The sequence below is a fragment of the Gymnoscopelus braueri genome (genome assembly GCF_963280865.1).
Source record: "Gymnoscopelus braueri genome assembly, chromosome: 19".
In the NCBI taxonomy this organism is placed as follows: domain Eukaryota; kingdom Metazoa; phylum Chordata; class Actinopteri; order Myctophiformes; family Myctophidae; genus Gymnoscopelus; species Gymnoscopelus braueri.
The window spans coordinates 30,315,878-30,332,687 of record NC_137621.1 but is presented as its reverse complement, the minus strand read 5'-3'; the positions used below and the strand labels follow the sequence as shown (position 1 = coordinate 30,332,687).

The window sequence follows — 16,810 nt, the reverse complement described above, 5'->3', positions numbered from 1 at the left end:
GATTACAAAGAGCAAGTGACCCCCACATCTCACCTTACGCCGTGTCACCAGTCCTCTGGTACTGACGGTCACCTTGCTAACCTAACAATGAACAGCGATTCTTCAAGTATTGGTGCTCCTGGAGGCCTTGGTCAGGTGGATGAGATCATGTTGGTTTACTCCTCTGAGCAGGAGTGTCAGGCAAATAAGACCCAGGCTCACAGCAGAACAACATGTGAACATGGCACTCAAACTGAACGTGGCCTTCAGTGCACTCTGAAAAGTACTGTGGTTGGCGGTGATCCAAAGAGAAAGGAACGTCACAGAAGGAGCAGCACTCATGTACCCACAACAAGGAAGACAATGGAGGACATTAAAGATTCTCCCACGTGGGCCAGTTTGGAGAACATGTCCGCTCACCTCTCCCAGCTCATACACAGCACTTCAGACCTGCTGGGAGACGTCCAGGGGATGAGGGACAGGGGGAGGGCCTCAAATCCAGCCCAAGAAGGAATGCGAACATCTCAAACGTCAGTGTCTCCTACAGCTACTCTAAAGACTGGACCAAGAGAGATTGTTCTAGCCAAACAGCTGTAGATATTGGCATCCAGACAGAAGGGTCCTCAACACCCGTTGAGAAGGAAATGACTGTCAAACATCAAACGGCATGCAGTGAAATGTCCAGATCACATGAGGTCAATGTAATTGTCAAAGTTATTGGTTCTGAAGTGCTCAGTATCTCCCAAGTGGGGCAGCTGTTCAAAATGGAGAAGGTTGAAGCTGAGACAAGTGAAAGAATGAGCATGCCAGATCTGATGATGAACACACCTCCTGTAACAGAAAGATCTGGCATACGAACAGAAAACACACATCATGAAATGATACACTCCCCGGAGACTGCAGTTGAAGTTCAGAAGCGTATAAGATCAGCTTGTTCCAGAAGCTCAAAGCACAGCACAGCTAAGACGCTGTCCCCCAGAAGTGTTGGAGTGTCTGAAAACACCGGCAGATTATCAAAAAGTAGCTGCCAGAAACATCACATCTCTTCTCTGAGAAGTGACCAATTGAATGGCTTCAAGCAACAGGCTAAATTCACAGACCGGGCGTCATCTCCCATTCTCACTGTTGGAGCACGGACAGGCACAAAGCCAAGAGAGACACAATCTATGCCATGTCATCAAAAACATCAGACATCTAAGATGCAAGATGAAAACCAATGCCTGTCTGCACATTGCCTTCACTCCAGTAAACAATCACCAACCACATCTGTTTCAGTCACTGATGAAACGTCCAGGACATTTTGCAATAACACCTCCATTAAATCAAATGAATCTTTATCACTTGAGATTATGAGTGAAATTAGTTTTTCAAGTCCAAAGGGATCAGACAAAAACCTTGTTTCATCATTGGATAGATCAATGGATAAGGAAAGGAAAAACATCACTCCAAGAGAGAGGGATATCAACCCAAACTGTACCAAATGGCAAAACACGTCCAGCAGGAGTCCTCACTGGAGCAGTCCTACTAATGAATTAACTATGCATAATCAGGCCTCTCCTAAATTCAGGAAGGCTGAAGTGTGCAAACGCGATGGAATATCAAAACAGGAAAATTCTCAACACTGTAGAACACAATTGATGGAATACCAACTCAGAGTGACAGATGGTTCCATCGACTACTGTAATGACCCTTCCCCTCTCAGCGAGAGGACTGTCAAGGGTCAAGAGGATGACATAGCGTCTCTTGCTCCCAGTGAGTGCAACACAGATATCCTCGTCAATATTCAACCCATCGTGACCAGTCCCTCCCGACAACCTGATCCCCATTGGGTCCCCGAGGACCTTCCCATGCACAATAAATTCAACAACTGGTCAGGCATCAGTCGACAGCAGCTAGAACGACAGTCCAGTTGCCATGACAACGGCCATGACAAGAGGAGAAACTGTCAGGACTGGGTTGAGCTCGAAAGTTATGGTTCAAACGCAGAGTTCACAGCGCGGAGGGAGAGGAAGACAAGGGAGATAGAGAGGCTGAGACAGGAGAGGGAGCAGGTGATGGCTACGGTTCATCTGAATATGAACCCTCCACCACTGACTATTGAACTGACTGAGGCCAAGATGCATTATGGCCTGGGAGAGACGGACACGTTGCTGAAGATGCTCTCTGTTGGGTCCAGGCAGAGGCCGCTGGAGCCAGACACCTCTGTTCCTACCAAACAGCTGCTCTATGACAGGTAGAGATTAAATTGACCTTTCACGTTTGATTATGTTATAGGGAAGTGTTTACTAGAAAAATAACAGATTTACATGCAAATTAAGCAAGTACAAAATCCTAAAAGCCCAACTAATGCCAAAATGTTAATGGTCCTGAACACACCTGAAAACAAATGTCAATTACCAAGTACCTCTATGGACAATGTAAACATACCACTCTATCTGTGCTTATAAAGTATGTAGAAAGGTGTGAATGCAATAAGTTAATGATTAACCATATTTATTTCTCCTTTTTCTGCTTTCTGCTCCTTTCCTCTCAGGCACAGGAGGAGTATTGAGGGCTTGAGGCAGGAAAGGGAGGAGCGTATCCAGAACTTTCGTTCTCGTGCTCGTAGCCTGAGCCCCAGCAAGCTCCCTCACTCTCCTCCTCAGGAGGTCACCGCTTCCTCCTCCAGGGTCTTGGCTATGCCTAGCCGTCGGAGGGACTACCTGCTGCAGCTCCGCCAAGAGGTGGTTGACAGCACCAGGTAATATACTCTACTGGACACTACGTCTTTCCTAAATCATTTTTATTATCCTTATAAAATTTGTGTTTCCAATGCTTTATTTTATTATGTAGCTGGGTATACACTGTACCCCTTGAGGATGAATTAAGTGTCTATATACTATAAATAAATGCCCCTTGGCTTTAGGCATGAATTAGTTCTACAAGCTCACAATGTGTCGCAACGCGCTGTGAGCTTGCAGATTTTTTATTCTCGCTATTTTGGAAAGCGTTTCACACAGTCACATGTCACAATGTTCAGCAGTAAAAATGAATGACCAGAGCAGCAAAGGTATGGATCTCCCCCAGCAAATCGAACCCTGATCGAATCCCACTGAAGTGTTTTTCTATATTTTCAGAACCCAAGACCCTCCCAGAGGAGAGGGCCTCTACCCATCTGAGATTGAGCAGCTCTTGCGTGACTACGGCCGTGCACGAGAGGAGGCCAGGACTGAGATTGCCAAGGCACGGGAACGGCTCAGAGAGAGGACGGAGCAGGAGAAGAGGAGGCTTCAGCAGCAGGCTCTGTCACAGGTTGTCAAGGTGACTGCATCCTGGATCACAGCATCACACTTCATTGTCCTGCTGATAATCTGATGAGTTATAACATGGTGTCATTTAGACAAGACATTGCCTGATGGGCCATATGCTCCTGTGAGTGTGGGGACTTGGGTTCGAATCTGACCCCCATTTTGTCTCGCGTGTCTGTCCTCTCTGCAAAAAGTTTACAAAGGCACATCCACAATGATAAGATAGTAGGTGCTGGACAGAAGAACACACTGGCTCATGCTCCCATAGACATTAATATTATAATATATTATTATATTATATTACCACCATTTATTTATTATATTACCACCAAGGGTCTAGCTCTTCCTCAGACAAGGAACTCAGACTGAGGAAGAGCCAGATGCTCGAAATGTCACCTTGGTGGTAATATAATAAATATACATGGGAGGATGATCCAGTGTACGGACTATTTTTCTATCTCCTCTCTGTTTGCCCTTGGTTTCCTGTCTCTGTACTGACCTGAGCATAAAATGTTCAGATTGGGGTACCAATTTTATACAACCAGGAGAGAGAACTCATACAGAATACAGGATAAATGGAAGTGATGGAATAAATAAAAAAAAGAGCAGAACACATTGGAACTGCAAAACTATAAAATTGAAGCTGATAAATGAAACATTTATTTTCTGTTTACTAAAGAGCTGGAGAGACGGGGAAATGTTAATGAACAAACACCATAACAATACAGAGATACAGAGCTTAAACTTTGTCACTTAAAATAAATATATTTGAAACAAAATATATCACTCACAGCCCCTTTAAGATATTTGTACCATACTGGAGATCCATTGCCCAGAACTAGATATACTGCAGCCTGTTGTAATTGCCAGTTTGGTGCCTTATGCTGCCTCAGGATAATTTATAGAGAAGGCTTTCAGTACCTGACAAGTCTAATGACTTTCCTCCACGGCTCAATCTAATATTGTAGTGATTTGTTCTCCTATTACTGAAGAAATTATTGTGGTGTTTGCCTCTCCTGTGTGATGTAGGACGACCCGCGGTATGGAACCAGGGTGAGTAACAGCACCCTGTGCACTGGCTCCAGCCTCAGCCTCTCTTCGGGACCTACCTCAGGCTACAACAGTGGCAACACTACTCAGCTACAAGACAGCATGAGGCCCACAGTGAACGGACCGGTAGGAAGAAGTTATACATTAAAACTTGTGCTGAACGGTTCAATATGTAAATATTTTATTCATTTAGAATTTCCAATGCAGAAAAAAGGTATGCCCTCATGGGTATTGTGCTGTGGATAATCGCATCCTTTAAGTTAAGTGAGGTTGTTTTTGTTTAGTTTTTATAGAATATAGTATTGTCGCTCTCAGGCAGAAACCTTGTATCGCGGTGTTATGTTCTTTTCATAAATGAATGCCCCATCGTGCAAAAGTACTGAAAATAGCTGATCTACAAGCTCACAACACGTCACAATGAGATGCATTGTGAGCTTGTAAATCAGCTATTTTAGCTATTTTCTAAACTTTTCGTCTATAGCGACATGCCCAAAATAGGGACGTGTCTGTGGGTTTTATTAATATTTACTAATCAAAAAGTATTAACAAGAGCTTGTGACTAAATGATAACTTCATTGGATCCATTGGAACACGGGTTCTTTATTCCATTTCCTGAAAAGTAATGGTTTTGGACACACAAGGTTTCCATCCGTCAGCCACGATATGTTTATTCCATATACATAATTAATACCAAACTTTTAAGGAGGACATCACCGTATCACCACGTCCTGGATGAGAGTGTGTCTTTGAATGCTAACCGCATGGGACGCTGTTATTTTCGTTCAGACCGCCGGCTTCCAGGATGAAGGGCTGAAGGTCAGGACGCGTCCCCCAATATGTGGCCCTCAGAGTGTGAGGACCCAGAGAGCCTGGCTGTCTGCCCAAGGTAATGACTAGACGGTGATACACAAACCTCAGTCACACGCTTTATGATGTCCTGCGCTGTAAAGCACTGCTATGTTTCTGCTTGTTTGTGGAAAGGGCTTCATATACAGTAGTATATGAATTTCCTTTGACGTGTCCAAACAGTATTTAGCCACTTAACCCATTAAGACCTGAGGCCGATTCTACAAACGCCTTCAGTAGTTCTCACACTTTCAAGATTTTTCAAAAATGTTCAAAACTGTGAGCTTGTATATCTGCTATTTTTGAATAGCCGACGCTAAAATCGAAAATGACACGGATGCTTTCCCGGTTTTAATGGGTTAAGCCATAATGTACTTTATAGTACAACGAATAGCCTGGGAAATATTTGTCTATAATGACAACCAAAATAGGGACTTCGGGTTGAAAGTGGTTCAAACAAGTCAAGCTTTTTTTGTCTGCACTGCTCTGTTTGCAAGAGCGCAGCCATGTTTTGAAGTAAATTCGGCACTCCTCGCTTAAATATTTAAAGCTCTTCTGAACAATTTTGTTCAGCCTCTCTCTTCAGTACGTTCATGTTTTGTTCAGCCTCTCTCTGCAGTACGTTCATGTTTTGTTCAGCCTCTCTCTGCAGTACGTTCATGTTTTGTTCAGCCTCTCTCTGCAGTACATTCATGTTTTGTTCAGCCTCTCTCTGCAGCACATTCATGTTATCTGTGTGTCTGATCTACTGCAGATGTCCGCCTGGAGCCTCCCGCCGCAGGAGGGTTTGAGCCCCAGATGACCTCATCACCATTGTCCCCCACCTGCCTACGCCAGCGCACCGCCTCTTTCGGCTCCTCCTCCTCATCCATATCGACAGCCTATCAGGACATCACCTCCACTCTTCTGGGACGAGCTCTGGCTGAGGTAAAAAAACACATGAGAACTGAAGAGAAGGTTCTACACTACAGTAGGGCTGCATTTGTTGATTATTTCTTAGTGATTATTCTATCAGTGACTTTTTCAATTCAAACAATTGAGAAGCGCTTCTTTTTTATATCTATAAATATTTGTTTTATTTTTGCAACGAGCTGACCTGAAAATAATTCCAATTGATTTTTTATATGACTAAATTGATTAGTCTGATAAACCACTTAAGCCCTATTTTCTACTTTGTAGTACAACGGCGTTGCACAAAAAAACCCGATCTATAAGCTCACAGGTCTCGCGAGCTTGTAGATCGATTTTCTGTAATTTGGAACTTTTTGAAACATTTTGAGGAAAAGTTTCTTTTCACCAAAAGATCTATTTATTAATTCAAATCTGGTATTTTTTCTAATCTATGAAATCTATTAGTTTGATCAACTGTTGCACCTGTACACGACAGACATAACACTGCAGTATAAGCAGCTTTACATTCTTTCAACCCAGCAGTCTGGTTGGTGAGAGCTTTATAGCCACATTGTCAATGTAATACAGCATAGTCCTTCTTGCAGCTCATCTCTGCCCTTTGCTGCATGTCATCCCCTCCTCTCTACCACCCTTCCTGTCTTTCTGAAATATTCTTTTTTTTTTTTAAGAAAGAAAGAATGGTATCCAGGATTGTAGACAGATGCTAGGTTTGATGTTTGCCTGGTATCCTAGTTTCTTTGAAGCACTACATTGTATTATTTTCACTGTATAGGGATTTATTTATCATCCATACAGGTACAAGCAGCCAAAGTATAGTTACATGAGTCTGACCATTTACTCCGTTGTATGTTGACTAGGGTTCATGCCATTTACTCTGATCTCGCACTCATAAGTCACTCAGGATAAAAGCGTCTGCTAAATGCCCAACCATTGTAATTATAGATTGATTCAAAGTAAGAATCTCTCTTTATTTATCATAACTCAACTTTTCTGACAATGCACACATAGTGAAGCCATAATATGAGTCATTATCATCCACAGCACATCAGCATGATTATTCTCCTCACTGTCATTTACTTCATAACATGAATAATAGATGAGGTGTAGAATGGGCCTATTAACATGGAGGGATTAAAGAAAGCTCTTCTGTCCACACAGGTGCGACTAGCTGCTGCTGGAGACATGGCCAACCTGATCATGGGCAGGGGCTCTGCTGGCTGGAGGTGAGTGCACTCTAGAACCATCTTGTTAGAAATCGTTTGCAGTATTTAAAGCTTGAGTTATTTAATACTATGGTTACATGCCGAATACACCGTTTTCGGTTTTATTATGATGCAACGGAGTGAGGCAGGAAAGATAACGGGTTGTGTGCAAGGAAATGACATTCGGCACAGGTCTTGAGCATGAATTGAACCTGTTACATATAAGTCTCCTTATGTGTGTTTGCCACAGGTACCAGGGCGCAGAGCGAGGTATCCAGGCCTACTACAAGCCCTCTTCCAGCCCGTCTGTCCATGGCTTCCTGGGGGCCGGGGAGCTGAGCAGACCCCTGGCCAGCCTGTGGAATATGGTCCGACAGCCATCCAAGGCCAACCTGTACCACCAGTCCATCCGCTCTGCCTGGACCCGACCACTAGATGACAGCACTCAGCTGGGTGAGCTAACACACCTGTCTGGGTGGCCGGCTGGCTGGCAATCTGCCTGCCTTGGGGAATAGAGCCTGGTTTCTTATATTAGCTCCATAGCATAATTAATACATTCACTTAAAAAAAGGCATTCTCTTACAGTACCACACCTATCTATAGACTCTCATTTATCATTGGTGAATAGCACCTCAACATATTCGCAGTTTCAATGCCACATGCTATATATGCATATGGCCTAATCTAATTTTGCCAACCCCAATGCAGGCCTCATATCTGTCTTATTCTTATGCAGTGTGCATTGTTTCTCTATGTATAGTTCAATACATCATTCTTGATGTAACTGACCTTAAAGTGATGCCAAAGGCAATTTTCCAACTAACAACTTCCTCTATTTTAATTTCAGTATTATTCTGTTTAATGTTCTTTTTTTCATGTGTGTTTTGCTTCTATTCTGTTTTATTGCACCTTGTGTTTGTATGTCTGCCTGTCTAACTCTTCCACTCTCTCTGTCTGTCTGCCTCTCTGTGTGTCCTTGTTCAGTCTACATATTGACAGACCCGTCTGTCTGTCACCTCAGCCAGCCGCGGGATTTCTGCTGCATCAGCACCGAGTCCAAGCAGGTTAGTACCGCACACACAGTACAGTCCCACAACAATCATCCCCCAGCACCAAACACATAATTACAGGCAGCCCGTCAGTCATTGTGTCTGTGGTTCAGTGAGCTTCCGCTGAATGACATCAAGTGGCAAGGTCACACTGCAATAAAAGAGTTTCTTTATAGTCTGGCGTGAAACCAGGAAGCACGTTGTCAGCATGAATTTAGTAGTGCTTTTGAAATCGATACCTATTTTACAGCAAGTCCTCTGTGTGGCAAAAAAATATCTGTAGTTAACTTTTAACCACATGAACACTAGCGTCCTGATTTTGGGCATGTCATGATGATAGAATACATAAATGAACATTTAGCAAAAATAGCAGATCTTCAAGCTCACAATGCATCGCAACATGACTCGTAGTGAGCTTGTTGATCGGCAATTTTTGGCAATTTAACATACAGCAAGGTATATGGAGTTTAGGTGGTTAAATGCAGCTCCCCTTACGGTAATTGAATCACATTGAGACAGAGGAAAGCTGAGACAGAGTGTACAATTGCCTCTCGGCCAAGCAGAGGGCACACTCTCCACTGTTTAGTTGTATAAATGTGTGTACCTCCTCCCTTCTCCCCCAGGCTGGCCTGTGTGTGCTGGCCATGCAGTCTGTGTTTGAGGAGTCTCTCCCTCGTCCCAGTGTGGACGCTGTCCGAGGGGAGATGATGCCCAGCGCCTGGGTCCTTCAACCTGTCAGGCGGAATGGACAGGAGGTGGTCCGTGTCATCTGCCTGTTGCAGGTGAAATTATGCTTAACAGATGGTTGGTTGTCTGAAAATGCATTGCAGAAAGTACATGACTAATCCTCACAGTTGTAACTGTAATTACACTACATAAGGGTGTACTGGGAGTCCACCTGCTCCTCTCCTCTCCTCTCCTCTCCTCTCCTCTCGAAATAAGCTCTTGGGCTTTATTGTGACAGGTGTCCAACAATATGATGTGTCATGTTGAGGCTGCATATTTGTATTTATATATTGTATAGCATCGCTGTTGGGTGGAAATGTCCAAAACCATATTTTTTAAGGGAAAGGATTACAATCAGTTTTCCACTGGATTTAATGTAGTTATTATTTAGTCACAAGCTCTTGTTAAGGATATGTAATATATTTTGATATTGTCAATAAAAAAATGTAATCACTCCTCTCCTCTCCTCTCCTCTCCTCTCCTCTCCTCTCCTCTCCTCTCCTCTCCTCTCCCCGTGAAGATGGATGTAGGAACTCCATCTTTCCCTCAGAGGCTGTTGCAGACCGTGGCTCGAAGACAGGCAGCTGTCATCGCTGATCTCGATGCCGCCCTTGCCCAGTGAAACCACCGGACTCATGAAGACACATGTAGCAGTGAGCACTTAGACAAACTGTCCCTGCCCTGGGACGGACTAGTTGAATTTGCACCTGAATATGATTTTACTTGACTTTCTTTTATTCAAAAGCACTGATATTATGTTGATATAAGATACAATGTATCAAGCAGCTTTTTATACAATGTTATTTTTTATCATAACTGTAAATATAAAGCGCATAACATGTTTGTGCATTGATGTACGTGAACCATTTCACAATTGTAAAGCTGTTTTACCAAAGATGTACAGTATGTGACTCATTTTAGGGCTTCTGGGGTATGGCCCACTCAGCACAACTAGTGCTACATTGCATTCACCTTTAGACTACTGTACATTGTAAAATCCTGAGTGTTCATTCAACTCTGAGAGGGTAGCATACGGGTCCATTTGGTTCCATTTGTACACTCTTAGAGTTACACATGGATAAATGAACACTGAGGATTTTCCTGTGTATAGTTAGGATGTCCAGTCTTATAAAGCTCTCCTGTTCACATACTGTAATTAATTCACTTATTCAGTGAAACAATTTGTAAAGTAGTATTTATTAACACAAATCTGCCAGAAGTACACATGGACTTACTTAGGTTGTTCTGTCCATGGGGTTTACCACACAACACAGGAGGGGGAATTGGGACAATCTGACGAATACTGAATGTCAAGTTATTGTGTAGCGCACATGTGTATTGATAATGATCCTGATATAGTAAAACCCCACACAGTAATTTACTTTTAATTTTACCCTTACGGTTCCTTGAGAATTTTACTGTGCATCTGTTAGAGTAAAGCTGCAATCCATAAGGCTTTTGTCCAATCCCGTGTCTGCTATGTGAGCACCAAAATGTCTACTCCTGAGCTAAGATGGAAAGTCTGTTTGGTCAGGGGGAGATATTGCACTTTGAGTTTCATGCAATACTTGTGGTAGTGATATGGTATTACCATACTGTACCATACAGATTGGATAGTTTTATTCACACACAAAAAAAAGTTATTGATTGCAGCTTTAAAACAAACTCGATGAAGGGTTCTTTACCACCACCAGTGTCAGTGTGACACCTGCCATTTGTATTCTTGTCCCTCGGCACTGCTTGTTTCTCAGCACTCAACGGCCCTCTGTGTGCAGAATATATTCTATGAAACGTGTTCTGTTGCAACAGAGGGAAACTAATATGTAGAAATTGAAGAGTTTCATTCCACAACCCTCTGTGTCCAATTTGGGAGTGTTGTGGGTTATTTACAGCATGGCTCTGTAGGAGGCGAGCCTGAAATGGGTCTGTCTGCGAGTCTGTCCAGTGTCAGTCTCGAGGACCACTGGATTGATCATTTTTTGGAATTGTCAAAGGCGGTCAGATGGGGCTGAATCCTTGCTAAAATATGGAGTCATATTTCATAAATTACTAAGTCTGTAGACTGGCCACATGAAGTCTGAGATCTACATGGAAGCGATGCTGTTATTAGACCCTGTATTTTATAATGTTCTCTGCAGGGTGGGGTCCCAGGGGATGGCAATCGCCACCGCCTAGCATTTGCGTTTAACCTCAAATTCTGTTCTTTTATGCATATATTCTCCGAATGAACGTTTATGTAGATTCATCTAGATTAATCCCATTCCATGCCCGTCCATCCACATGTGACACACATGTTATAGACATGTGTTTTCTTGTCTGCAACCCTACATATTAGCCTACATTTCACCTCTGCGCCCCTATTTTGGGTATGTCATCATAGACAAATATAAATGTCTAAAGGCTCACAACGTGTCGCATTGCGACGTGTTGTGAGCCTGTAGATTATTTTTGAAGATTAGCTATGTATGTCATTGTGGAATGACACTCTTCATAATTACCTTAGAACTGCAAGGTAGCCCTGTGTATAAGCTGACTAATAAGGTCTCTCTGATTATGAAATCTGTCATATTTATTTGTTTATTGTGGTTTTAGTTTTTTATTATGTCATAATTATGTCTGATTGTTTTTAAATTTGCTTTAGAGATCATTACTGCTTCCCCCACACGTTTGTTGCTTGCACAGTATGGCTACGGCAGAAGCATTTCTGGTGATACACATTGGAAAAACAAAATGGTTTGTACGATATTGATACTATATGCAGAAGCTTATCAAAGACCTGACTGTCTCCAAGACTTCACTGCGTTGCGTGGATCCAGAGCTTAAGCCATATTATTTACTGCAGTATGAAGGTTCAGGGCTGCTGCAGTTGCAGTGCTCATAGTTGGAGTGATGGAGGCTCCCCGGGGAACCAAAGAAGATGCAAAAAAAAAAGATGAAGGTTCGATTCCCCCAGGACACAGTATGAAGGAGCTGTATGCCTTTTTATGTTTATTTTTATTTTACTTAAAATTTTTTGTATCTGAATTTTTGTAGGCTACGTGCTTATTTCGCCCTGTACAAAGTGTTGTTATTTATGTTTTTTATCAAGTGGTAATATTTTCTAAAAATGTATTTTATTACATAACTGTCTCTTACTAATAAGATGCAAGTTAGCCCATATGCTTGTTATTTTTTTTAAATACACTTGACATATTTTGAAATGACTTTTATGTGCAGTGTTTTTTATTAGTCTAATCTTTTTTTTTGCTCTCAAGAGTAGCCCATCAACCATATCCAATCAACAGAAGAGTGAGCTTTTGCAATTGATATTCAATCTTTTTAATAGCCTGTGGGAGAAAGAAAAAAAAGCTACAGTTCCAGACCATTTTGTACACTGAGTTAAATTAACACCCTTTTACAGAGTCTCCTATAGTTCATTTGTGGCTTATAATGATTAGTAGGCTATACTCATGTTCCTTACAGTGTGGGCCTACAGTAGACTTACAGTATATCCAGTGGTGTAAAGTAACTAAGTACATTTACTCAAGTACTGCACTTAAGTACAATTTTGAGGTATTTTTTACTTTAGTGGAGTATTTCCAATTCTCAATACTTTTACTTCTACTCCACAACATCACTGAGGAAAATATTGTACTTTTACTCCACTACAATTATTTGAAAGCTTTAGTTACTTTGTAGATTTAGATTTGTATTACTAAACATACATTAACCACTTAAGCTCTATATTCTACACATTTCGGCTATTTGAAAACAGCAGATCTACAAGCTTGTTGTGAAATTAGACATTCTGTAGCAATGAGTACTTTTACTTTTGTACTTTAAGTATGTGTCGATACCAATACTTGTTATTTTACTCAATTACATTTTGATTACCAGACTTTCACTTTTAACAGTAACAGAGTATTTCTAGAGTACTGATACTTTTACTGAAGTAAAGAAATGTGAGTACTTTGTCCACCACTGCTCACTATATCAATGCAATAATACGTGGTGGCTGTGTTGTAGAGGTGACATTTCTGAGGGGCGGGGCTGATGAGGTGGGGGGGGGGGGGGGGGTGTTTGGTAGATGAGAGCGACAGACGGGCCAGGGTGGGGTGGACAGTAAAGTGCGTGTGCCATTTAGAGTCACCCTCTCTTGTCACAGGAATGTGCGTCCCCTGCGCGCACAGATCATGTACTCGGTGGTGCGCCCACTTTATTTTTAACACACAGGGTGGGTCATGGTGTGCGTGTTGGCGCCTACAATCCCTTTCCCAAGTCCCCTGTCCCAGGACCACCACCAGTCCCTCCTCCACGTGTGACTGGACCCCCACGGCTCTGACCACCAGCACCACACCGTTAGCTTCGATGGGATTATAATTGGTTTATTGGCAGGGAAAAGTGTCAAGGTAAACAGCCCTTCGGACCAGGACAACATCCAGAGGCAAGTAAGTGTAAATTGAAAGTAAGCTCACTGCGGGCCTAATGCGCTTTATGACGAATGAAAATGATTGATCTTTTGGCCAAATAGTTGTGATCATCATCGGTCACAACAAGGATGAGAAACGTTCCCTTCGATGTTGTTTCTTTGCAATCTAGTTCTCCTCCAAACCACCTGTTGTTGCTCATTGACACTGTTGCCATGAGAGAGGACATGTCGTTCTAACCTTCTTTTCCGATATCATTGAATGACTTAATGCCCAAAAATGTTTCATAAATGTATGTAATAATATGTTTTCCAGTTGATAACTTGTAATTTATCAACATGTATGAACTTTGATAAACTTTTGTTCTGCCAGACACAATAGCCTACGTCCTTAACGCGCGCCTGCGCATAGAAAAGTGCGCTTGTCCTTATCAATAGCTCTTCTGCTGTGTTGATTTGTGTATGTAGCCTACTGTAGCCCTAAAGTTACTTATCAACAGTGGTGGAAACTAAGTAGGCTACTAAGTACATTTACTCAAGTACTACTTAAGTAAAGATTTTTGGTATTTTTACTTTACTGGAGTATTTCCAATGTTAAGTTATTTTACTTCTACTCCACTACATCTCAAAGGCAAATATTGTACTTTTACTCCACTACAATTATTTGACAACTTTAGTTACTAGTTACTTTGTAGATTTTGGTTATTATTACAAAACATACATTAACCACTTCAGCCCTTTATACATTTGTGGCCACTTGAAAATATCAGATCTACAAGCTCACAATGCCTTGCAATGTGAGGCAATGTGAGCTTGTAGATCTGCTATTTTAAATACATTTTATACATTAGAAAACTTGTGAATTGGGACATTCTGCATAATGAGTACTTTCTACTTTTGGTACTTTAAGTACATTTTTATACTAATACTTTTGTACTTGTACTCAAGTCAATTTTGAATTCCGGACTTTTACTTGTAACAGAGTATTTCTACATTGCAGTATTAAAACTTTTACTTAAGTAAAACATTGGAGTACTTTTTCCACCACTGTAGCCTACTGTAGCTAGCCCTAAAGTTACTTTTCAACGCTGTTAATTGTTATGTTTTCTCTTCATGACTGTCTTGCCATGCTAAACCCCAAGGCCTGTCCCATCCATGGGTGAATGAAAACAGCTGTATATCATGGTGCCCAGGCTGTTTGAAATGACAATGACATTGAATGCACCCGGTGCAAATAACATTCCCCTTAAAAGGAAAAGTGTGTGGTACGCCGCCTATCCAGTCGAACGGTCTGGATGTCTACGTATGTAGTGTAAACACTCCAGGAAAAGTTTACTATCGATTCCTCATCATGACCCCTAGCAAGCCTCAATCCCAGTCAAAACAAGTTTGAGCGTAACAATAGCAGATTTTCTCATGGCAACGTCCAAATATCAGTTCATTGTTTATCATGCCCTGTGTCAAACAAATATACATCATGATGTGCTTTTGTATGTTGATTACTGCAACGTATTCCTCGTCAGCGATGAATATTTATAGGATTGATTGTGTGCATTGTTCATTATTGGCATAATCGAAATAGGCTAAAGCAGGCCAGCCTGTGAGATATCCACTCCACTAGACCATGATGGACATTCAATCCTGCAGCCGGGCTTATTGATTTCTTTGTACTCCATGTTTACGTCTCAGATTTACACTGTCAGTCTGCGCTGGACATCACCCCCCTCTCCCTTTCCCTCCCGACTACACCCAATCTTTCTCTGGTCCAGTTGCTGGTACAATTACACACACACACACACACACACACACACACACACACACACACACACACACACACACACACTTCTTGACTACACCCATCTCTTGTTTCATCTTCTCTTTTGACTTGTTGCGCTACTCAAAATAATGCGCCCTCCCCTAGACAGTAGCCAGCTAATGCGTTGCATTCTTCTGGGTAGAAACATCAGCACAGATTTAGTTACAGCAGTGGGAATTCCTGCCAGTGGAGCCATAATTCTACTCAAGTGGTGATTTGAAGGGGAAGAAAGGGATTGGTATCTCAGTCGTAAGCATAAATTTGCAACCCTATTTTACGGGGGTACTTGGGCTGCAAATAGATTTTTCAGAATGCAAGAGGATGCAATTTTTCATCAACAGGCAATGGGTGTTTCATCTCCCCTCATAAACAAGGTATTCTGATGCTCTGCAAAGTCTTTGGATCCACAAGCGACTAGAATGTCAATGTACAATTCTTTCTTTACGTAGAAACGGAGCATATTTTAAATGTTAGTCTTTCATCCTCACCTCGAAATATTTCTTAGGTCAGTATTCTTCAAAACAGCTTGTTTTGTTTTTCATCAATAACGGTGAACTTTTATTTTCCCCCATTCATCTGCACCCAGCCACCCACTATCTCATCCAAGAGCAATTGTTCAAACATATTGTGTCCCATTCACATCTGTTGACATCTTGGAACATGTTCCATTAGAGCTCCATCAATGACAGACATGCACATGACACCCAACAGGTGTTTTACACAGAAACAGATCACAGTGGTACGATATCCTAGAGGCACTGTTTGACCAAGAACAAGTTTCTCAACACGGTTCTCTGCCAGCACTTCACTAAACGTGTGTCTGTCTTATTTTGGGGGTCTTTTGACAGCTCATTTGAGTTGAAAAAAGCAACCTAATGGCCTATCAGCTTGAGCTACAGTACAGTGTGCTGGTGCACCTGCAGCTATATATTGTTGTCTCGGCTCTATGGATTAAGTTTGAACACTTGCTTTAATCCCCCAGACATAATTAGAGTTGTACTGGTATTGTAGGTATCGCTTTCAGCACAGCTGACAGCTTGTGGATATTGGTTTTGTGGTTATGGGTCTATATGGTGTCTGCGTGGAGAAGCAGCGCGGCCGTTCAGTCTCCAGGTTGTGTGCGAGTTGATAAGGGGTTCCCCAGTGGAGGGTGGAGCATCCCGGGGGCTGATAACATCCCCCTGCAAGGGTCTGATACCGAGTCGGACGTGGAGGGGGGTAGACCTGCCTGGATGTCATCACTGTAGTGTCACCCAGGGCCCCTCTTCTCTGAACACTCAGACACACACAGGACCTCCTCCATTTGTCTGACTGTGAAAAGAGACTCATTGTCGGATAGCCCTTGCCTGGTTTCCACCAGTACCACCTACTGTAGGCCTGTCAAAATTGTTACATAATCGTCTAATCGCAATTATTTGAGATAATCGCAATTATTTTTGCATAATCGTTTCCATGTTGAATTTTTTTCACGCATTAAAAAAAAAAAAAAAAAAGCTCAAATAGCAGATCTACAAGCTTACAACGCGTCACGATGTAAG

At 42.1% G+C, this 16,810-nt stretch overlaps 3 protein-coding genes across 3 annotated transcripts in view; all 3 read left to right on the top strand.

Annotated features, from left to right (window-relative positions):
- LOC308074756 (stAR-related lipid transfer protein 9-like) overlaps positions 1 to 576 on the top strand; it is a gene marked incomplete at its 3' end in the record, with an annotated part of 34,771 nt that extends 34,195 nt beyond the window's left edge. The window contains exon 22 of the mRNA XM_080414257.1: positions 52 to 576. Within this exon, the coding sequence (XP_080270383.1) occupies positions 52 to 576 (525 nt within the window). The remainder of the gene's footprint in view (positions 1 to 51) is intronic.
- LOC308075239 (stAR-related lipid transfer protein 9-like) lies at positions 7 to 12,254 on the top strand. The gene is made up of 11 exons (XM_080414952.1): positions 7 to 2,212; positions 2,513 to 2,719; positions 3,096 to 3,279; positions 4,296 to 4,442; positions 5,103 to 5,202; positions 5,917 to 6,089; positions 7,233 to 7,297; positions 7,527 to 7,729; positions 8,261 to 8,340; positions 8,949 to 9,107; positions 9,572 to 12,254. The coding sequence occupies exons 1-11, from the start codon at positions 624 to 626 to the stop codon at positions 9,671 to 9,673; spliced, it is 3,009 nt and encodes a 1,002-aa protein (XP_080271078.1). The 5' UTR covers positions 7 to 623; the 3' UTR covers positions 9,674 to 12,254.
- Positions 12,255 to 13,196: 942 nt separating this feature from the next.
- Positions 13,197 to 16,810, top strand: part of sptb (spectrin, beta, erythrocytic) — a 65,199-nt gene continuing 61,585 nt past the window's right edge. Inside the window, exon 1 of the mRNA XM_080414460.1 lies at positions 13,197 to 13,478. The gene's annotated coding sequence lies outside the window, so the exon portion shown is untranslated. The remainder of the gene's footprint in view (positions 13,479 to 16,810) is intronic.

Coding starts and splice junctions, on each gene's coding strand:
- LOC308075239 (XM_080414952.1), top strand. CDS start 624: ATGACTGTCAAACATCAAACGGCATGCAGTGAAATGTCCAGATCACAT. Junction 2,720..3,095: donor GAGGTGGTTGACAGCACCAG/GTAATATACTCT, acceptor CTATATTTTCAG/AACCCAAGACCCTCCCAGAG. Junction 9,108..9,571: donor GTGTCATCTGCCTGTTGCAG/GTGAAATTATGC, acceptor CTCCCCGTGAAG/ATGGATGTAGGAACTCCATC.